This window comes from Euprymna scolopes, chromosome 42 (genome assembly GCF_053919585.1).
Source record: "Euprymna scolopes isolate OS-2025 chromosome 42, ASM5391958v1, whole genome shotgun sequence".
NCBI lineage: Eukaryota > Metazoa > Mollusca > Cephalopoda > Sepiida > Sepiolidae > Euprymna > Euprymna scolopes.
Genome location: NC_136523.1, coordinates 692,680 through 717,500, shown reverse-complemented (window position 1 = coordinate 717,500; position 24,821 = coordinate 692,680). Strand labels below are relative to the sequence as shown.

At 32.8% G+C, this 24,821-nt stretch overlaps 1 protein-coding gene across 6 annotated transcripts in view; it reads left to right on the top strand.

Moving 5' to 3' along the window:
- Positions 1-24,821, top strand: part of LOC145266906 (hexokinase-4-like) — a 274,629-nt gene that overhangs the window by 224,190 nt on the left and 25,618 nt on the right. For all 6 annotated transcript variants that reach the window (XM_080122690.1, XM_080122691.1, XM_080122693.1 and 3 more), the window contains 3 exons: positions 1,331-1,470; positions 3,752-3,967; positions 7,914-8,013. In XM_080122690.1, coding sequence (XP_079978816.1) covers positions 1,331-1,470; positions 3,752-3,967; positions 7,914-8,013 — 456 coding nt within the window. The remainder of the gene's footprint in view (positions 1-1,330; positions 1,471-3,751; positions 3,968-7,913; positions 8,014-24,821) is intronic.

The following is a 24,821-nucleotide window of genomic DNA, read 5'->3' as shown; positions in this document are numbered from 1 at the left end:
AGCTTGTCTGCTGGATGTCTTTCTTCTATACTCCCTCTCTTTCTCTCTTTATAGATTTAGCCTCTTTCTCTCTCCCTTTTCATTTTTACATTCACAACAATCAAACAACAAAAAGATACATTTTTCGTCTAGAAATTAAATTTCAAAATTTTCTTAAAACACAATCCAATTTAAGGATTATGTCACAATATATATATAGACCTTTTTTGGGAATATATGTATATTTTGTTCGCCTCAAAGAGTAAATTTGACCTGCAACAACAAGTCCAGTTATGGAAGGATGATTGGCATAGTTTAGTTTGCAAATGAATATCAACAAGATGGAATGTTTAATCTCTCAAAAAACACAGCATCAAAATTGAACAGGATCTTCCAGAGATTAATCAACTTCTACAACCACCTTCATAAAGTTTTTTTTTTTTTTTTTTTTTTTTTTAACACTCATGTGCACGTGCTAGATAACAATGCAATCACCTCTAATCTATTTGGACAGAATAAAAAAAATAGGAGGCATTACTTTTGGAGCATCTCATATTATCTGTATCCTCATTGCAGTCTTGTTTGAGCAGTGTAAGTTAAGATGTCCAGCAGAGTTTTGCTTTCCATAGCAGCAAATCTTCGTTCTATCTTCCTTGTTCTCAGTAAGCACTTGAGGATGTATAAAGTAGTGGGTCTCACAAGTTTGAATCTTCGGTTTTACACGATTGTTGTGAATCTAAGGAGCAAGGTACTCTAAGTCCGCAGAAAAGAATGCGAGCTAAAATTGCATTATCCTTAATTATTTTTTTGCATAAAATAATTAGTTTTGAATTTGTTTTTAGTATAAAAAAAAAAATAATTTATGGAATATTTTGATTTCTGTTATTTATTTGATGCTGTTTCTGTGGACTTCAAGTCACCTGTTTTGATTCACTAATAGTTGCTGATCTTGTAATCCGTCCGCGAGTAGTTGTCCACCACTTCAGCCACATTGCATTGATGCACACAGCAGTTTCACTGAAGATGATGCTGTCATCAGTGACTGTTGAACTGAGATATTTAAAGGCATGCTTTCATGGGAGTCTGTCAGCTTAAATGGCACGATTTTATTTTTTATCGCTAATTAGATACTTTCTGATGAGTCACAGACCAAAATGATGCCAGTATTTCCTTTTAGAACTGGACTTTTTTCAAGTCTGATTTACAGATACTTGGTAATGCGAATGAAGAGTAGTGAGATGTACTCTGTGATGGGGGAAGACCTTTAACATTCTGGCAGCGTCTTACACTCTTGAAGAATGCAATATTAAAGTTACTGTTTGTCTCAAAGTTTGAAAAATTTTCCTTGCAGAAGTTGGCGATTTCTTGGCATTAGATTTGGGTGGTACAAACTTCCGTGTTCTGCATATTCAGCTTGATGGACAAGATACAAAAATGGAAAGCAAGATCTTCCTCATTCCGCAGGCAATCATGTCTGGGACAGGGGTTCAAGTGAGTTTTAATTCCCTTTTATATTTTTGTTACCCTTCCCTATTATTGTTCACATTTCACAAAAAAACTTCCTGTGAAATAACCCCCACACCACCACCACCACCAGCACCATTCATATTCTCCAATGTATTTTTTCAAGGCCTTCTCCCTCTTTCAAGCCTCTTTATTCTTTTAATCCCCCTCCCACCATTCTTTCAAGTCTTATCCTATATTCAACCCTCAACAAACCAACTGTATTCTTTTATTAACATACCCCTTTTGATTCCCCTCATATGGTCTCCCACCTCTTGTAAAAGTGTATATGTATTAATACAACCAGAAGTTAACAATGTTAATGTTCTCAGGAACACCAAACTCTAATTAAAATGGAAAATAACTATTAAAATGACAGTTAAAATGTATTAACCAGGATCCCAATTGATAACACAAGATTAACTCATGCATACTTGCTTGAAGATACAGCTGCATCCAGATGCACATTTTGCAACAAACAACACACATGTAATGATCAATTGAAAAAATAGAAAACAAATTCTTCAAGCAATTCACTGTTTGCAAAGATAACATCAAACTAAAACAACTCTAGAAAATGACAGTAATCAGAGCCATTGAAAGATGTGTCATGGAAAAACATTTAGTAGGAAATGGGACGAAGAACAAAAACTTCATGGCTCCAAATGACCAAGCAGTGGTTGATGAGCTGTGAAACAAAATCAATTGAATCCTCGTGAGAATTCCTCAAGCTCGCCTATGAATGCTGGTTGGTAATCCTCACTTTCACTTTATGACAATCTGCTGGTTATTCCTCTAGTATCCTGCATGTATTAAGTATCAGTTTAGGATTCAAAGTGTGGAGGTACTCCTTTGTTGCAATTACTCCCAGGTCCACTTAGCGTTATTTGTCAGGGTGATGTGAGACCATGTGAACCCTGCTTGACAACAAATACCGACCCAAATGTTGTGTTGTGGGTTTCTTCTATTTCATCTTTTCTTCTGGCTATATCATCTCACATTGATGGCTGCACAGGGGTGGGGTGCATGCACGGCTTCACAATTATAAGAATAAAACACAAAGCAAACTGACATTCTACAAATATTTGTGTGTGTAAGACACACTCTCGACCCTCTGAACACTAAGGTCCAAATTTACATCTTAAGGTGTTCATCAGTTGTAGTGGGCTTATCTTGATCTGCTCAAAGCCACAACTTGCATTTGACTGTCCTCAATTCAAAATGGTCCTTAACCGTCGCAAACCCAAGACTCCCTAACTGTTGTAAACAGTCACAAAATTCATTGCCATTCCTAAAATCAACTCTAAAATATATTGACTGATCTTTTGTTCCAATTTCTGTTACACCTTGATTAACAATCCTATTTTAGCTTTCTTTTATGCTCTTTGGTGAACGACTTTCTATGTCTTTGTTCAGCTGATAAACTTTTTTTTCTTTTTTTTACTTTCTAACACTTGATGGTAGGGGGAATGGCGATAGAATCACTATGGATTGATTAAAATCTGTTCTATATCCTTTGGCCAATATATTTACTCCATCTCATCACACCGCACATCCCAAAGATCCACTGTTTTTTGCTCCTTTTTTTATCTTCTTTTCCAATTGGGTACTATGGTTTATTTGTGCTTCCTCCTCTTTCCCGGTATTTCTCTAGTTCATAAAGTGATGGTTCAAGGTAATGTCCTACATGTAATCAAAAAGAACAAGGATCAACTCTCGTATAAAATAGTAAAAGAAACAATTTATATACAAAATCAGTGAAGATACAAGTGAAAAAATCTTTTCTACTGTTATTTGTGTTGCACTGATTTGGATATTGTTAAACATTTTTGCCAAAGTCAATAGCATTGCTTTGGAGACACCCGGCAGCAATGGATCTGGGCTTAGATCTGACTGCTTCTCTACTGTATCTTTTAGCTGGCCTCACAAAGGCCTGCTCATATGAGCACTAACGTTACTGTACTCTTGCCCATCTATGGCATTTTTATCTAGCCCTTTTTGTCTGTTCAACTCAAAAACCCAATTCGGACACTTTAGTATTAAATTTTCTTGAGGCTGGAATTTAGTTTTTCTAACACATATTTTCTCTCATTTCTAACGGTACACCTTGACCTAACTCTACTTTATTTTAATTTTTTTGAAATATTTATTCCTAAATGCAAATTTTCTGATGTTGATATGTTGCCTTTCTAATGTTCTAACCCTAACCCAACCATTTTCCCATCTTCTATCCAAATTTTATAAACCAATTTTTCATTTCCTTCTGCAGCTGTTTGATCATATAGCAGATTGTATTCATAAATTCATGAAAGAGAATCGCCTTCTAGATAAAACGCTCCCGCTTGGATTTACATTCTCATTCCCTTGCCGACAGGAAGGTCTTGATAAGGCCATCCTCACAACCTGGACGAAAGGCTTTAAGTGTGAAGGAGTCGAAGGTAACAATATTGTTGAACTCTTACATGCTGCTGTTAAGAGGAGAGGGGTAAGTAATTATCTTTAATTTTTTTTTTTTTTTTTTTTTTTTTTTCTCTCCTTATTTTTATATCTTGGAGTTCTGGAGTTGAACTTTCGAAAACCCTCTGGTCTAGTGTGTAATGTTATTTTTTATTTTACTCTTGAATTTCTATCGTCCTCATCTTGATACACAAAATTTATTGAGATTGTCGGACTGACTTCCTCATCTTGGTTGTTATAGTCACGTTTTGGCCGTTTTGCCCTCTGGCCTTCGTCAGGTGTTTTGTATTGAACTGGGGAACCGTTTTAGGAGTCTCGAACTCAACCCTTTATTATTATTACGGGGGTACCGTGTTTGAGACATAGTTGCTGATTCTCTGTTTTGAATGTTACTTTTCACTGCCTTTGTTCAGGATTGAACTCTGCACCTTTGGGTAACTGTAAACTTTGATACAACGTCTAGGATCACTCGGCCATATGTCACTAGTGACATATGGCCGAGTGGTCCTAGATGTATCAAAGTTTAGTTACCCAAAGGTGCAAAGTTCAATCCTGAACAAAGGCAGTGAAAAGTAACATTCAAAACAGAGAATTAACAACTATGTCCCAGAGCCTAGCTGGAGTCCAAACACGGTACCCCCGTAATAATAAAGGGTTGGGTTTGAGAATCCTAAAATGGTTCCCCAGTTCGATACAAAACACCTGATGAAGGCCAGAGGGCAAAACAGCCAAAACGTGACTATAACAACCAAGATGAGGAAGTCAGTCCGACAATCTCAATAAATTATAAGGAATATAGATATTTAAACTTTTTTTTAATATAAACTAAAATATGATATACACATACACTAGACGAATAACAATCTTGAGTAAAAATAAGTCCTCAAACTAAACAGTTTTGCATCAGTCCAAGATCAAGATATGACTGTTCTTCATTCTTGGAACTTTTAATCAAAATGAGAATATTCAACATTTCTGAATTAATAATGTAACAATTATCCTGAATCTACTCCATTTTCGAAATGAAAAAAAAATTGTCAGATTCACTATGACCTTAATAGAAGTTGGTTGCAATGGTTCTGTGTGTCAGTAACTGCAAAGCGCCAACAGAAATAGATGAGAGCAGCAAAGACCTGTTCTTTGAATGGAGTAACAAGTGAAATGCTAGTTGCATCTAAATGAATTTGGTTAAAAAGACCAGAACCATGGAAAAGCACTTAATAGGAAATGGAACGAAGAACAAACTCAAGTTTTTTTTTTATTTTATTTTTTTTTTTATTATACAATGTTGGTGTATGTAGCCGATAGCTTGTAAGGAGATTATCTGGCACATCTGAGCTCAGGTTGGAGTTGCTGAGCCGATATGATGCAAAATCGGCAATGAAACCAGACCTTAAAGCATTTATAATTATGTATTTCATGATATAAAGAAGAAAAACCTTGACTTTCAATCCTATCTCTTTGCAATATTTTCTACTTAAAACATTAATTTAAAAAATATCTTTTGTAAACACAAATCTTTCAGATTTATTCGTATAGCTAAACAATAACATTTTGATAATTCTGATGCAAATTTTTCATTTTTAATGGAATCATAAAGGAAAGACATTTGCTTTTCACTTGCAATTGTAAAATATATTGTATTTGTTGAAAATCAAGTTGGTACCTTTTTAAACAGATGTTATGCGTTTGTCCTAGAAATAAAATGTCTTTATTTTATCAAAAAGCAACTGCATATAAGCAGTGTGTGTATGTATATGTATATATATATATATATATATATATATATACACCGATATGCATGAGTGCCCGGGTGTTTGGAGGTGTATGCTGAGCAAAAAAAAAGGAAAAAACGGTCAATTTTTTAAAACTTTGACCCCTATTATGAGCCCTTAACATTTGTTTTGGGCTCAAATCAAGTTATTAATTTAGATCCATGTCCAAGGAACCTATATTTAAAATTTCAAGTGTTTAGACCCCCAAATTGTCGGAGTTTGGTAGAGTTCTCAAAGGTTAAATCGTTGAACTTTGACCCCTTAACAGCGAAATTTCTGGCCGAAACTAGATCACATCCATTTTCCTCAATCTCGGTACCCTGTATATCAAATTTCGAGTCTGTAAACTAAAAATTGACAGTTATTGCCTAGGGAAATGTACAGACACACACACACGTTCACTTTTTATATATATATATATATATATATATATATATATATATATATATATAGAGTATACTCAATTAGTTTACAGAAGATTATTGCCTTATTGAAACGTATGTTCAATCTAAAAAAATAACATTAAAATCTAAAACTATAAATACCGAGCGGTGACAGACGTTTTCTTTTTCTTTCTTTTATATAAAGATACTAGCATTTCGGCCCGGTGTTCCGGGTGTTTGGAGGTGTATACTGAGCAAAAAAAAAAAAAAAAAAATTGGTAATTTTTTTTAACTTTGACCCCTATTATGACCCCTTATATTTATTGTTTTGGGCTCAAATCAAGTCAGATCCATGTCCAAGGTACCAATATCTAAAATGTCAAGTGTTTAGACCCAAAATTGTTGGAGGAGTTTGGTAGAATTCTCAAAGGTCAAATCGTTGGACTTTGACCCCTTAACGAAATTTCTGGCTGAAACCCGATCACATCAATTTTCCCAAATATCAATACCCTGTATATCAAATTTTAAGTCTGTAGACTAAAAATTGACAGTTATTGTGTAGGGAAATGTACACACACACTTTTATAGATATATAGATTAGTCAACTTGAAATGTGACGATGTACTATGTACACTCTTAAATGTTGCAACAAGGAATTTGCATCCCAAGCAAAATAACAAAAGTCCGTTTTATAAACGTCTATTACTGATAAACAAAAAATTGTAACTGTAAAAACTATGCCTACTACAAAATAAATGCCTAACAAAAAGCTAATTTACTAGATCACAATCTTTGCTAGAGAAAACCAGAATAAAAAAATATTATGTAGGAATGATCTCCCTGAATTTTAAAGGCAGATATTATGATCACAGAAGTACATTCAAATGCGAAAAACGCTGAACATTAGCGAACCACTACTGGAAGCTCAAAAGTGGATGATCACCAATAGTAGTGGAAAATAGTATGGCAAGCTAGCACATCTAGAAACCTAAACTATCCGTGTACTGTTTGAATGAGAAATTATCCTAAGACTTTAAAGAACCTCGCAATTTATAAACTGCAGAAGTGAAATAGCAGACGTATGTATACAGAAAGTAAACTGTACTTTATGATAACAAAAAAAAAAACTAACAACAAAAATAATTATAATTAATAAACTACATTAAAAGAAATACTGTATAACAAATGTAAATAAACATCCAAATTAAAACTAGGTCATTCCTGATTACAAAGAAAAAATCCTTGCTAAAATGCAGGTGTATGCACACTCATTGGCTACAATAAATGGGTATGAATAACTAAGAATCTGATTGACTGACTAGCAAAACCAGTACTACGAAAATACATGAAAACATATGAAGTAATACTATTTCCATGCAATAGCTTGATGAATCCTCACAAGGATGAAACACAGAAAATTCTGTAGCTTAATTGCCATATATATTTTCAAAACTTGCTACCTAGCTCTACTTTATTGAGCACTGAAGTAAATACTGAAAATATGTGTGTGAGAATGATGTAATTGATAGCTCTACAAATCATCACAAAAATTTTAAACTGTTAAAACGTGTATCCTTACATGTTCGGTATGTATTCAAAAAAGTCTGAATAAAAGGTAATCATGTGCCAATAGCTTCAAACCAGTATTAGTTACACAGGTAAACTCTTCCAACATTTAAAAACACAGCAACCAATATGTACTCTACACAAATAACAATATCTCTCACAGAAAACACCAACTATTTTGTAAGTTGATGTAGATGATTGCCACAAATTCATGTGTTTTATTAAAATTTTTTTTTTTTTTTTTTTCCAGGATATCAGTGTAAAATGTGTAGCTGTGATTAATGACACTGTTGGTGCCCTCATGTCCTGTGCCCACAGTGATAGGAAATGTGCTGTGGGTATCATTCTTGGTAAGTATCTTGTCCGCATATTGCTTCTGAGGCTGGCTAACAAACTAGTGTAAACCCTCTGTAAAAATTTGTACAGAAAAAAAATTAAGGTGTGACTCCCTTATCTAAACAACATGAAGGTACTTGTTATTTACTCTGTTTTCATGACTAAACTGGTCTTATTCTGGCTCATTCATATACAAACCCTGACTATTAATCAGCTTTATCAATTGGGATGCAAGTGCATTTCTCCAGTTAAGTGTCTCAAGTCAACTTCTCACGTACCAGTCACATCATGAGTACGTTCATGAACAGTCTCACTACGTCTAGACTCTCCGCTTGGTTGGAATGAATGTGAGATTTTTTTTTTTTTTTTTCAATGAAATAAGCTGAATTAATATTAGATGGAAATTTGCCCATGATTGGGGTAATTATATCACCCCCCCCCCCCCGGATGGCGTGCTGACAGTGCCTCAATGGAATACCATCTTTGAATTTTAGAAAGGCCATATACTTTGGTTGAATCTGATTTTTTATATATATATATATATATATATATATATGACAAGATACATCTGAAGGTCAACTTATATAGGCTGAAATGTTGTACAAATGAGATGAGATGAGTAATCCAAATTTTATCAATCCTCATCTCAATGGTCCTGGATATGACCTTAAACTATATCCAGTGGTGAGGCCCCCAACTTGAGGGCTTTATGGAGTGTGGAGCCACCCTTTAATTGCTATGCTCTCAGGTCCACTCTGATCCGGAGTGGTAGTACCTGTTAGGGTCCCAACTATGGGTTAAATAGAAATCAACTTGAAAACAACAAATATATTCTACTAGCGGGGGTACCCGGCGTTGCCCGAGTGTTTGTTTCCGGGACGGGGGGGGGGGGAGTTTTAAAAAATGTTATGGTAGGTAAGTAGGAAGGATCAAACCCGGAGTCATGAGTAAAAGTAGGAAAATAAAGTGTGAAAAAAAAAACAAAAAAAAAAAAAAAACATCTGCAACGTTAACAGTTCGGCCACCAAGAAAAGTCCATTCCAGTTGTTTAAAAAAAAAAAAAAAAAAAAAAACTACGGCAGGTCGGCGCGAACGTGAAAATATAATGTGAATTGTCCAGCACGCTAACCACTACGCCACAGAGCACTGCAGCTTAGTTTAGTGATTTTAAATAACTTCACATGAAAGAACTACAAAGCCAAACCGGTGTTCATTGTGAATGATCCCCAAACGGTGTTAAGTGGTGGCAGAGGGAGGAGGAATTTATTAGAGAGAAAATATTTTACCACTTCCATTGATCTTAACCGATTTTGGCTGTGACTTCTCAGCAGAAAAAGTATAGAAATCTAAGATTATCGAGGAATTTGAGACATAATAAGCCTATAACACACCTCAGATATTGTTCTGCCGTTTGTGCATATTATATTTGCATGAAATATCTTGATTTTTAATCCTATTAAGGTCAAAATCAGACGGGGGGGAAAAAAATGGGTTCATTTTATTTATAGAGATTAAAAAACTTTTCTTCAAAATCTTTGGATTCGGCATTAAATAACCCGAAAAGGGTTGATATGCCATAAAACAAAATCAACCAATCTTATCTGAAAAATTCAGAAACAAAGTACACAACATTGACGTGATGGTATGGACCGGTTTACGTGACGATGGTTTGCAGATAGTGCTGGACCTATTAGATTAGAATCTTTACATTTTGTTCAAAAGAGATGTGGTCTGTGCACCGTATACTTCATTCATGAATGGTGGTTTTATGGAGATGTAGGATAATTGCAGATGTGAGATCCCACCTTCTTAGCAGCAGACTTGATAGTATTTTTATATTTATTTCAATTTGTATTGCTTGTGAATGTTAAGCCAAGGAGTTTAAATACTGGACGGTAGTAGTGCTGTCAACCATCACAATCAGTTATTGGGAAGGTTTTTTATAATTATACTATAATTGTCATATCTGATGACCTAAACAAAACAAGAAATCCACCATTCACTTTCCTATTATAAAGTATAGGATTTCAGGTGGTGAACATATGTAAATAAATTTTGTGAATTCTACATAAGTTTTGTCTATGATTACCTCTAAGAGTATAATAATTTTTATTCATATCAAATCCCTTCAACGCAGTATAGACCAACTTCAAAGTCATAAGATAGTATCAGAACTAGAGTATAGTTAACTCTCATTCAGCAATTTGAAAGATGAAAGAGGGTCACAATATTAGTACAATCCATTTCCAATAGCGTATAATATATAAAAAATATAATATATAAAAAATATAATATATAAAAAATATAATATATAAAAAATAAATTGTAACTAAATGTTATATTCCCAGTAACAAATAAAAATTGGTTAGTCCAAAAAAAATTTTATCAACTTAAATGCTATTTGGGTTTGACCTTAAAAATCCATCATAAATGTACGTTATTTTTAAGTACATATAAAATTCAAATAATACATGGATAAAACCTGTTATTTTCAATCCTCTCATGATATTCATCTTCAGCTGATACTCAATCTACTTCATTAAATATTATCCTTGAGTGGCTTTTCACCTTGATAAGCAATAATTCATTAGTAAGTCATTTTTTTACAGGTAGTTTTTATTGTGATAGACAGCTACTTGATTCTTGAGTGTAATGGTGAACATGTTTCTATTTCAGTTTGACTTAAGTAGATTTGTGTGTGTGTGTGTGTGTGTGTGTGGTGGTGCGGGAGAGTAGTTGAGCCTTCATGAAACATCAAAGAATTACACTGGCTTTTTCTCTCCCTCCATTTTTGTACATTGTATTTTGTAAATTCTACGGTCACCTTGTCTAAAAGCGATCTGCCTTCCTTTCCTTCAGTTGTCCTCCTACATAAAATGAAATCAAGATCATTATTTCTTCTGGTTGTTTGTTTATTTTCGTTTTTTTTTTGTTTTTTTTTTCACACCTGGGTTTGTCAGGATTGAATTGAGACTAAATGAATAAGAGTACTCACTATCATCCGTTTTCACAAATGCCTCTCGTGTGTGTGTGTGTGTGTGTGTATATATATATATATATATATATATATATATATATATATATATACTGCTCCCTATTTTAGGTTGAGCATATTGGGAAGCGTATGAAGCTATGCTTTTTGTCTAAACAAATTCAGCTTAGGTATTTCAACAATGTCAAAACATTGTTGATTTACTGCCCGTATAGCAGCTGTCGTTTGGGCGATTGGGTTGCGATCCTGGCTTGAGGTAGTTGCTTGTCTAGCCGCACTGATGAGCTGTGAAACAGCGAAACAGTACTGTACGTGGAGATATATATATTAGTAGTAATACTTGTATTGTTTCCTAACCTAATGAAACTCGCATGCTTATGATAATGTTCAATAAGAGGCTGAATTATAGACTTAGTGCTTTATTTATACAAACGTTAATGTTTGCATAAAAGAATGTGTACATATACTATATTTTAAAAATAATTGCTAAAACTTAAAGTTTAGACATGTTTCAAACTTGTATTCTCTTCATTATAGATAATTACTAGTTGAGCATTCGAACTGTCAGTCAACTTTGACTTCATAGGCTTGTATTTTACCTCCACATTATCAGCAATTAACACAAGTAGAAAATTATCTATAAATGCTAAATCAAGGGGGCATAAACAATATTCAGCATGTGTGTATTATGAGTGCAACGTCTTGTCAGACGAGTGTCACTCCCTCAGACACTTAAAGTCCATGAACCCAAAAATGACTTCCATCGTCACATGACCATTTTTATAGACTGAGGGAGTATCTATACACAGATGTTACAGTCTTAGCTTTGTACGATAGCTAAGTCTCTCTCTCTCGGTTCAAAATGTTGATCAAGCAAGAGCAAGATAGCCAGCAACAAGTTAAACTGCAGACCAGCATAATGCGGCTACTGGTCTCCCGCTTTGATTTTTAAATCAGATTTGCTTCTCCTAGAAATGTTGCCTTCACCACAGCTTACGGAAGCCCTCTCCACCCCTGCACAAACACACGGTGCTAGTTGGCTGTTGACCCCCAAAAAGGGTTCATTCGCCCTTTGTAAGGTCTTGTTTTTAATCCTTCAGGGAGACTAGCCACCCTCCTCATCAAACAAGTCTGGTGGGGGAACCAGTTTAGTCGCTGGTGACCCGACTATGAGGCAGGTAGTACTGGGTTACATGGTGACCCGACTATGAGGCAGGTAGTACTGGGTTACATGGTACCAGTAGAATGACATGACTTGACTGTGTATTATATATATGCACACACACACACACACACATGCATAACTCATAAAAATATAAATAAAAGTAATAAAAACTACTTGCATGTATAAACAGGCTTAACCACACCCTTTTATTTTCTCTATTCTTTTGCTCACGTCAACTTTTAACAGAATTAAAATAAAAACTTGAAGATCCAATGCTGATTTATGAACCCTCGGAGCCGTACTCCATAAATTACCACTAGAGATCCATTTGTTGAGACAATAATAAAACTTATGAAATGATAAAATTCCGTAGTCTTCAATCAGTCTTGTATTTACAACTTGCAACACCTATTTTTGTCTGTCTCCTTCAAAAATGTTGTCTCGCACAGTGTCATATATTTTGTGTATGGAGAGATACTAATCACTAAGCATGTGTCAGATGTGTACTTTTTTGTCTGAAAGTAAATTGAAAGATTACATTGCATGCAGACAAACCTGTCATGAATATACATTCTCTTCTTAGAAACTCATTAAAATTAAATTTTTGAGTGTCAGGAATCACTGAACTTAAAAAAAAAAAACAAAAAAAAACAGCATCTGGTAAAAAAACAAAACAAATCTTAATCTGGACAATTGAAATGAGATGGTAGATCTTGGACAAATAAACAGCTCAATATCCTATTGGATAGAGCACTAAATGCATTATATATATATAATATATATATATATATATATATATATATATATATATATATATTTTTTTTTTTTAAGAACTTTCAATCATTACTGTTAATGTTGACAAAATTATTGCCTAGAACAATAAAATTATGCACAACTTCATGAACTGTTTAAAAAAAAAAAAATTGTGCAAATGAATCATCCAAACTTCTGTGTATAAGCCGTCTCAATGAGATATTTGTATTAATTCTTTAAATGGCAGTGACCTGTTTTGATGATAATATATAAATAAAAAGCTTTCATATTTATTTAGAAGATAGTTTAAGAATTTACTCCTCATTTACATACCCCTAGTTGTGTTGCAAAATTCAAAATATAATTAGGTAAGGTTGTGTAGATGTTGTCTATTTAGTGTAGTTTAGCTTTATACAAATTAAGTTCAAATTTCATTTTTAAAGTATTTTAATGAGGTGATTGAAGGCATAATGCATGCCCAACCTCCTATAAAAAAAAAAAAAAATCGAATTTGCACAGGTAGTGTGTGTGTGTATATATATATATATATATATATATATATATATATACTCGGGGTTTTTATTTTCAAAAGTAATGGACTAATGAATTCAACGAGGTTGTTAGATAGTGCTCAATAAAAAGAGCTGATAATACTTGTTTATTGTTATATAAACATGCTCACATCCCGCTGCTACAAATAGCCACTTGTTTCAATCAAACAACAGATATCATCAGGCAGCGACTTGACTATTCAAAAGTTCAATGAATAAGCTTATTCATTGAACTTTTTAATGTGAGCATGTTTATATAACAATAAACAAGTAATATATATATATATATATATATATATATATATATATATATATATATATATATATATATATTCCCATTCATTCAGATTATATTAAACATTGTCTATATTTACTGATTTATGTAAAGTTTTTAGAACTGAATAGATATACAGATCTATTTAAATGCAAGTTTTATTTGTCTATTTTTGTTCCTAGATCACCTTACCATCCCGTTATCCTACATTGCTAACAGCCTTCTTATACACTTACAGATGTTTACCAATAATGCTTCAAGCAAAAAGAAAAACAAACACTGGAAGAAAAAAAAAAGATTTGACCCGTTTTGTTTGGGTTGATGAATATTTACAATAGAAAGTGATAAATAAATAGGATGTTTTTTTTTTTCAAATACATTACTATTTGAAAAAATGTTTCGGAAGAAAAATGTAAACATGGATAAATAGTAAAAAAAAAAAAAAAAAAAAAATAGTATTAAATCATTGTCAGTTAATAATCCAGTGGTGGATATGTTTCATAGTGCAATTACTTATAAATGTTAGGAAATAAGTCAAACCTATGATTTAGGTCAGGGGTGCACACTAATTTTCAGCACGAGTGACTTATAACATCACTAAGTCTAAATGATCTACCACCTACGAAAAATGCCCAACATTATTTATAAATATATTGAAACACATTTTTATATGTATAGTATATGCAGGTGTATCTTGCATTACTGCATCAACCCATATTACATAGTACTGCTCTGTACATTGTTTTTCATTACCTTACTCTGATGACTTGCATTAGATGGATCTGTCAGGGAGGCATAGTATGTACAGTACTGCTTGTAGTCAAACGTATAGATTCTCATCAGTCATGGCCGAGTGGTATTTGGACTTAATCATCTTCATGTGGGAAAAGACTGACGCATAAATTAGTAACATTAAATAATACAGTCGAGAAGGTAGCACATTTACTGATGTTGTAGTCCTCTGTAAGTTTCATGATTGTCTATGAGCTCTGCATCAACTGAATGTTTGCTTATAGTGTCAGAATCTCATCCCCTACTCCAGAAAAGTTCAGGTGAAACAATGTTGCAATTTTTGATGAGTGAAACCACCTCAGCATTTTCTTAGAAAGGGCAGCACATGAATGTAGCAATTAGTTTGAGTAAACAAAAGTCTTTAAAACATTTGAACTCTGACGGACAGTTTTATCTAGCGTGCACTCCCGTTGCGCACATAACTGCTCTCGTCTCCAGCTCTGCCGTGAGGTTCTGAAAGTTTGGCAGCACTGCTTTTTTTTTTTTTTTCTCCAATATCATGCGATCTGCCTATTATGTTGGAGATCAAACATAATGGGCACCTCTGGTTTAGGTCTGGTGTGTGCATGCATTGCTTGTACTTATGCGGTGTGGCTCAGGATGCAGTGAAATTATTAAAATCTTTTTTAATGCATTTTAAACTTAGATATTCAACTGCTCTTATATTCAGTTTAAAATTAGTCATTTTGTTGATTTTAAGTTTGAGTTGATCGACGTTGCTGGGGATATAATGAGGATCAACCAAGATTTCATTAATACTTTTACTGTCATCAAAATGTTGTTGAAATCTACCATTTTTCGATGAAATCAATTGGTTTGCTCTAGTCGAACCCACTGTGGTTTACATTGCACTGTAGAGTACCTATTATTCATTTTATGAAATTTTTATATAATGATGACTAAAATTAAAATTTAAAATGCAAAAGGAAAGTATTATGGTTTAATTTGTGCTCTAAAAAGAAACATTAATTTTGAATGTGACTATCTTTTCAAAGAACCTACTGTTAATTTTATATGCTCAGGCCCTTCTGCTTGTGCAGTGATCATGCTTTTCAAATGCGCTTGTGATGTTTTGGTCAAAATCGGATTGTTTGTTCTTAATTTGATTTTTATTTATTTTTTTTCCCAATACTTTTCAGACATTCCGATGCAAAACCTAAGAACATTCCCAGACACATCTAGTACATTTGTGTAAAATAAAAAAAAATTGGCTATAGGGGACGAGCTCTGACACACTCTTTCATATATAAGTAGATAAATTTTAATTTTTTTTATTTTTTACGTTTACAACGTGTGTAATATGTATATATATTTTTTCAAATGTAAAAATGCACTTGAGGGGTGAATTTTAGTTTTATTGGTAGTTTAAAATAAGCATTATCATTAGAATCAGCAATGAAAAATTCAGTTTAAAGATGAAAAAATCGCTTTTGGCATTGGAAAATAATCACCAATGCTGATTCCAGTACTCCAAACATTTTTATGATTCCCTGATTCTTATTAATTGTCCCAACATTAGTTATATTGCAAATAACATGGTATAACAATAACAAATTAGCCAGAAGTGAAGTTCGATTTTAACTGAAGAACTATTGGATTCTGAACTTTTTTAAAAAGATAACTTATTTTTCTGAATTTAGATGAGGATTGATAATTTCTATTTGAAACATGAAAACAAAACAGTAATCCAAATACAAAATATTACCGGCACACATAATAAATATATGTATATGTGTGTATGTATATATTATCTCTTGAAATATTTTGATTCTTTCGGAGGTACAGAATTTAAATATTGCAATCATGAAAGGAAGATTTCTAATCCATGATTAAAAGCAAAATGCGTTTTAAAATATCGAAAAAAGGGCGAATATTGTTGCCTCTATTTCTGAAAGCATATTTGTTGAGCTGATGAAATTTGCTACTACGTCTGAATTCAGTTTCTATGATGTAATGTATCGGCAAATAGGTGTCTATGGGCTCAGTCCGGGGGGGCCGAGGATGCTGAGTATTTTCGTGGGTTTCTATGAAGAGCAATTACTTTCTGGAGGCATGAAGTCCTTGGTCTATTTTCAATATGTGAACGATACATTTTGTCTCTTCAAATAACCAAAACAAATTACTTTAAAGTCAAAAACTGGCCAACAGTTAATGTTAGATGGATTGTTTCCAACCTATAAAACAGCAATTTTTCTCCTTTGTCACAAACATTGCTCATGGAATATGACAACTAAAAGATAAAACAAGGGAAACAAAAAATTACAAGTTTGTGAAGGTTCATTTTTCTACTCTCCTATCCTTTTCTCAATTGTTATAGTTGACTAAATACTGCTTCTGCAATTTCTACATTTTCTCAGTTCCATGAAAACGCTGTATTCAACAATTTCTCATAATAGCATTTCTAAGAATCTCTTGTTCATTTGTTGCTCATGTGCCATTGTCCTTTTTAGTTATTCTGAATACTTAATTTTTCTCATCTGTTCATAGTATATTTGGAAACTTAACTTGCTCAACCTTCATCTTGGCTTTGGATATTGCTCTTCTTGCAGTTCTCTTTGCAACCAGATACCTCAATGCTTTGCCTTTACTTACCAGTAATGTCAACCGAGGGAAGAGTCTATCAAGCATGTGTATGCAGTATGATGTATGAAAGTGAAACCTGGCCTTTGAAGGTTGAGGACATGTGTTGCATGGAGAAGGACATAAGGATGTGTAAAGATTTAGATTTGATAATCTCAGAAGATTAAATGTGGGCCCTATAGGGAGAGGTATGCAGAATGGAAGGCTTTGATAGTATGGTCACATTGAAACGAGTTCAAGTATTACATGTAGAGCAGTTGAGGTAACAGCCAATTGATGGGAAAAGTGAAGGAAAACATAATTGGAAAAACTAGATTTGAAAGAAAGATGAATAATTGTCTGATCGGACATAGGTGGGACATTCCATGTCATGTGTGGTACAGTTCGGAAGAGTTTTCAGCAATAACTTTTATTTAAAATTACCCTTATAATAATTTAATCTCTTTTCTTTTTGGCTTGTTTAACCTTAAGACCTTACTCTTGCCAGTGCATAAAAAAAAAACTCATACCTATGACAATTTTTTTTTTTTATAATAGTCTTGTTTCTAGCATCACGTGCATTACATTCAGATGTGAAGGATATTTTAAACATTGTATAAATTCTGAATTGTGCCTTTATTTTTTTATAAAAATGTGTTTTTCTAAATTTTTATGGAGTCTTCTAATTATTACAATAGTCTTTTAGTAAATTTTTATTCATTGAACCTCTGAAAATTAAGGTATTTGTTGTCACGTGTTACATCTTAACACATGCGTTACTCCTGCAAAATCTCATTGATTTCCAAAGTTCCATGAAGTTGGAAAATACTCAAATTTGGCAACCAATCAGAATAAAGTATTTTCTTAATCTTGGTTTTTTGTCCTAAGTGAATTAATCATTTGGTTTGGACCGTACCGTCCCTTAAAGTTCAGGCTTTATAGCATAAACAATTTTTATTGAAAAGATTTCAAACATGCACAGGTTAGTGTAAAAACCTTTATTTTTTTTATGTATGTATCATAAAACTATATTAAGTAGTTTTTTTTTTTTTTTTTTTTTTTTTTAACTTTGAACACACACATAAGAATTTTGGAGTAGAAATTTTTCAGACAGCATTTATTTTTCAAGCAGCAGCAAGCACCAATAATCCATGTTAGTGACTTAGTATAAAAAATCGACAAGGCCAGCTTAGTTTTCCATACAGTTAATAAAGAAATTTATTTTCTCAACCTTTGAATATTTGAACTTGTGATGAAAAGAAAAATTAAATATTTTAATTTATTTTTTTTCTTCAATAATTTATTTTTAACGTTTAGACAAGGACCTATTTAAAATAAAAACATTTCATATCAACAAAGTATTCCAGAAAAGGGCAATGGTACTGGCCAGAAAAAACTGATATGATTGTATATCAGCCCAAGAATGTGATGGGAAAACTGATTCCACCAGTTCCAGTAGGAATGATAGATATTGGAAGAAATCGGGATGTGCTTTATTTTCAACCTAAAATTTCTCCATAAATAAATCTTTTATAGCATTGTATGTGTGTTATTTATGTTTAAATCCATTGATTATTGCAAAGTTTGAAGTGATATTTTGGCATGTAACACACGTGACGTCACGGGTGTTGCACAAATTCAAAGTGTTCTTTCAAGAAGAAAAAAATAGCTAGATTATTTATTTATTTTTTTTTTTGCTATTTTGTTTGCAATAATATACTAGCTTATAACCTGAAATATTTTCTTCGGATTTTATTGAAGAATAAGAAAGAGTCGATTAAGCGTCACGTATGTTTTTTTTTTTTTTTTTTTTTTTTTTTTTTTACAGTGATCACCACTTATCAAGGCCCGGAAGCCACTCAGGGATAAGGGTTATTGCAAGTACATTACGTTAGTGTGGAGATTTGATGAAGTGTTTACTTAAGGGGGCGGTTCATTAGGAATTTGTTAACATTAGACTTGAAGACATCCAAGTTGTAGTCCGGAGGGAAGCAGGCAGACGGAACAGTTCCACAGGCGTGCAGTTCTAAGAAAGAAGCTTTGTTGATGGAATCCGCGTTTTGATTTAGGCACATATATTGAGTGGGGGAAATTTTTCAGTGGATTCAGCTAGACGGGTGTTTTTCGTGAAAGATTGGCGAGGGGGGGACCAGGGATTGGAGTTCAGACGAGCACCTGCCATGAAAATAACGATAAAACAAGGATAGGCTCGCAACGTCTTTTCTGTTCATGAACATAGGGCTAACTTTATGAAAATTTAATGTAAAAATGATTAACAGAAACTCAGGGCCTCAATTATTTTGAAATCTATATGTCTCAATCATGAAAAATATAATTAAACATAATTCTGTTATTTATTAGTAAAAATGAATGTCTGAAAAATAGGCAATTCTTTTATTTTCTGACTTCAATAAATAGCCAATGTTTATAGCCTCAACACAGAAAAGATCAGAATTTAATTTTTACATTTTGTAGTTTAGGGTGTTGTCTTTCAGGAAAAAACATAACAATGCTAGAAAATATTGGATTTAAAATTCTGATTTTGGACCACTTTCCATGGAATGAGTCAGGTTACTTTGGAAGTTGGTTTCTAAAAGCCATTAAACATATGCCAGCCTGTAAAAATAGGCCTTAAATTAATGATGCCTTGAATTAATGATGCTTTAAGATTGAAGAACTCAAAATATGGTTGATATTTGCTAAAACTGCAACTTGTAAGGCTGCCACCAGTTGTTACTTGTCGGTGTCTACCAGATGTGTGCACATATGCTGATGATTGGAATTGTCTGTGCCCTTGAGAATCACCTTGATGCAAATTGTTCTAAGTTGATGCCTGCTATCATTGAATAATCTGGCTTATCTTCCAATAAAAACAAATTGCAAAGTATTGTCTCAATGCGATGAGGGAACTAGCTAGCAAGAGGGGCATATAGTACACTGCAGCTTTCTTCACTAATAACAAACAATTCTGCTAACAGCTTAACCCTGTTTTAAAATTACATGTAACTGTTCTGAAAATACATTGTATTTAACAGGAAAATGCCGTTTTTATTTTCATAAAGTTATATTTGTATGTACTCATGATTTACTCCTAAACTAATTAACTGATTATGAATTTTGGAACACAGCTTCTAAGTGTAAAGGTATCCAAATCTGGGATATATTCAGTTTAATTTATTTAAATTTAATGTGAAGGGGGTAAAAAGGGGATGGAGGAAGAGCAATATCTGAAGGATAGCATGGAAAAAAGTAAAGAATTAAAAGAACCTAAAAGAAAAATGAAGAAAAAAAAAAACTATGAAAAGATTCCCATCTTTCCATCCTTGATCCATATGAAACAATCCACACTCACTCTTTCCCTCTAGGCTAATTTGTGATACATATGTTTGATGTTCAATTGTGATATTTGTATTTTAAGTATTATAAAGCTGGGCATTGTCAAGTGCATAAAGGGTTTCCTTAAGAAATTGTAATGTAAAATATTTAATCTTAACTCGTGCCGTTGGTTAGTGGCTGATGATTTAGCCAAGTGCTAAGTAAACAAGAAATGAATCACACTTATCTTTTCAGCAGGAAGTTAGCTAATTTCGCTTACTGTATGTCAAAAACTGGCATAGGAAATAAGGATTGTTACCAATTAAGGTATAGATAAGGTGTCGTAATTGTTAAAATTTGGATTATTCAGTCTATTGTTCTTATCTGGGATGTTATTTGCAGAATGTTTCCCTAAATGACAAAATGTGATCTAGACTCGTTATATATAATTACAGTATTAATCTAAAATTCAAACAAGGAAAAATCTTCATTCTCGAAGATGGGCTTATCAGAGGATAAACATTAGTAAAAAATGTGTCAATTAGTTCATATAAATTTGTAAATATTTTTGAATTAAGATTTTTGCATGGAATAAAAAAAAAAAAAAAAAATTATACAAGTATTACAGATCAGAACATCGGTTTCGAATCCAAACAATAATGACCTAATTGGTCTCTAGCATACTTTCTTCTGCTTCTGAAACAATGTTCTGTTCTTCTGTAATATATATGCAAAAATTACTCTTAATATTGTTAAGCACTCTATGGAGATTCTTTTCCATTGACCTTGTATATCTATTTTGCATCCTTTTTCTGCCTGTTTACAAGATTAAAAAGATATAATGCTAATAAACCTTATGTCTAAAATCCTTATTCTAATTGTGATCAAAATCCATTACATTAGTTTGATTCTAGAAAATTTACAACATTTAAGACTTAAGAGGGTCTTAAAAAAATTGAAATTCAGGAAAACTTAATTCATTGGTGTCTGATCAAATTTAATGTGAAAATTTAAAATATTTGAATTGTTAAATGTAAATTTGTGACCATATGTCCCTTAAAACTTTAAATCCTTTTTTTCTGAGTTCATCTGTAAAGATAATGCCATTGAGATGTAAGGGCTATTGTAAATTCAAGGCATTTTAAAGCAGTTGTGTAGTAAGGTTTTTATTCGCATTACATTTAAATTTCTGCATATTTGTAGTCGGGAGAAACTGGAAGCAGGAACGGAATTCCATAGGTTATCACTTTGACAAAAGAAGCTATTGTAGTAGAAAGTTATCTGTTAACCTCTGCAGTGAAAGACGATCTTGTTGACTTGGACCAAGTAAAGAATAGATACCCTATAGCAGAAGACGATGACTGCCAATGACCGGCGCACATTTCAAGTGACACCAGTGATTCGACCTTGACATTGGCACATGCACATAGTGTTGGTTGTTTCGTAAACATGTCAAATAGCAGACCTGGTCGAATATTCGCGAGCAAGATTTAAAAAAAAATATATTTACAAAACTTTGGAAAATTTAAAAGAAAAAAAATATATATATGAAACATTTTAAGTAACAAAACAAACGTATTTAAATGAAAGATATTTAAATAAATGGATGTTTCACTGGTTTTTGAGACCAAGATTGATTTTTATGTACAGTTTTTTTTTTTTTTTTAAATTTTGTTTTCTTTTCAATGTGCGTTTTTAATACAATTCAATATTTATTTAATTATTTGGTACTTGATGATGAGGGTGGACCCTGCACAAACATTGGTCTATTTAGCAACAAAAACGTTTTCAGGCAAAAAAAAAAAAAAAGATTAAAAAAAGCCGAAGCCACACTCGTCATCAAGTACCAATTAAGCCAAAATTTTACGAGCTATTAAAAAATAAATATGACAATGTTTTCTAATTAATATAGCTCATTCTATTTATTTATTTTTATTATAATTATAATTAGGCAAATGTGTGTTACAGCAGCATAAATTATTTGACAGACAAAAATTTATAAAAATTTTATATTTTTATATAAAACACATAAGACCCTAAGGCTGAAATAAAACCTGAAAAAAACTGAACTTTTACTATTTTTTTCAACATTTTTTATTAGACTGAATGTACAACAATCGGGGCTGCCATCTTGTTATGAAAATTTGGCCTTTTTTACGCTCTTTCATGGAACCATGATTTTGGCCGCTGTTTTTTTTTGGGGGGGGGGTCTTTTTCTAAATGTACACTTCAAGTGCGGAAATTAAGACATTGGTGTTTTTTTTTTTTTCTTTCCAAATTTTTTTTTTTTTTTTTCATAGGACCATGATTTTTGGTGTCCATGTTTTATTTAAAAACAAAACAAAGAAAAACATTTACGCCGCTGAAATACACATTTGCCTATAATATTTTAAGTTTTATTAAAACGTTCTGTAAATATATTAAAAATGCACTCGGAAAGACACCCATTTATTTAAATATATTACTTTTGGATTTTTTTTTTTGTCATTTAATAGATTGATCACGTGAGGGTATTATGAGATTAAATCAAAATTTAATATTTAAAAATATTATTTAAAAAATATATTAATTGTCACTAAATTTAATGTTTTAAAGAAAATTTAAATATTGAATTGTATTAAAAAATGTACACTGACAAAAAAGCAAAAACAAAAAAAAACCCACTGTACAAAAAAATCAATCTTGGTCACAAAAACCAGCAAAACATTTGCAAAAATCCAAACAAGTCAGTTATTTTACATTTGTTTCTGCCATTAATAAGTTTGGCTTAAATTTATTTATTTTATTATAATTATTATTATTCTAAGTTTTATAAAGTTCTGTAAATGTATTAGAAATTTTCTTTTAAATCTTCCAAAGTTTTGTAAATATATTTTTAAAAAATCTTGCTCGCGAATGTTTGCTATTTGATGTGTTTATAAACCAACACCATCTGCTTGTGCCAATGTCAAGGTCGAATTACCGGTGTTACTTGAAATGTACGCCGGTCGTCGCTAGTCATCGTCTTCTGCTACAGGGTATCTATTCTTTACTTGGTCCGATTTGACTCCCAGGTTGATCAGGTGTATTTAGAGTAATGACGTAACATGTGCATCACAGCACATTTCATTAAAATACTTGGAAAACAAGCACAGGAATGCATTGCAGTGATGGGACAGAGGCAGGAGCTTGTTAGATAGTTTGAGATATATTAGACTAGTAGTTCGTTTTTGGACCCTAAAAGCGACTAGTGGTTGGTGCACCAGGCCACATGTGGCAACAATACTCCATGCATGAGTGAATGGGGGCTTTAAAGAGATATAAGGTACTGATAAGTGAAAAGTTTTCTAGCTTGGTAGAGAAATATCATCTTTGTAGCAGCCTTGGCAATGTCTGGAACATATGTTCCAATTCATGTTATCTAAATGTTAAGCCAAGTAGTTTGAATTTGGGTAAGGTACTACTTTTTCAACTATTGCTTGCCATGAAAAAAATTAATTGAAGGAAAGAAGCCTTGTCTTAGTAGCATTAAATGTTATCCATTTTATCTCCACTAGGCCTGGAAGACCTTTTCTAAGGATTCAGCCATTGCCTTGTATATGCATGTTTGTTTTTCCCACATATCAGAAATAGAGCATGGTGTCATTAGCAAATGTACCCATCTCTAACACAATTTCATCAAGAAAAGTCATTTATAAAGATCAAGAATAACTGTCAAAGTATCAACCTCTGAGGCACAAGCACATCTCATGATGCAAGACCATCAAGAACCTAAATCTTATTTTTGGCTTCAAAAGGTTTTATTAAATACTCTTTCAGTAATACCTTACAAATTAACTTCCATGAGGATATCTTTATGAATGTCGATAACCTTGGATGTATCAAGTGTTTCGGCTTCAGCTTCATGAACTTTATCCATGGTATGTATGATAAATACTTTGAGATGACTTGAGTATCTGCAGTAAAATCAGCTCGTCTAAATCCATAGTGTTAGTTTAGCATTTATGAGGTGGACTATCGCCATCAAAGGCTTTAGTAAACAGTGGGAAGAGACTGATAGGCCGATAATTTTGTTGGTCAGTTCTTTCACCAAAATTCTTGGTACGCTTGTGCCAGAAAAGCAATTTTCTACTTACCAGGAAGGCAAGATTCAGCGAGGCATTTGTTTAGAGGGTATAAGGGCCAACTCAATAGAGCATTTATTAGAGATTAGATCCAGCCTGCATAAAGTGTCATCGTTTTTATAGAAATTGAAATTATCAGATGTTTAATATTAACATTTTGTAAAAATCAGGTATTTGACTTTCACCCCTTATTTTCCTAATTTGCTTAAATCTAAATATAACCCACATTACCCATCCTTATGCGCAACAGCTGTTCCAAAATTGTGATTGGTTAGTTTAGTTGTGAATCCTGTGCATACCAATCTATGGATATAAACA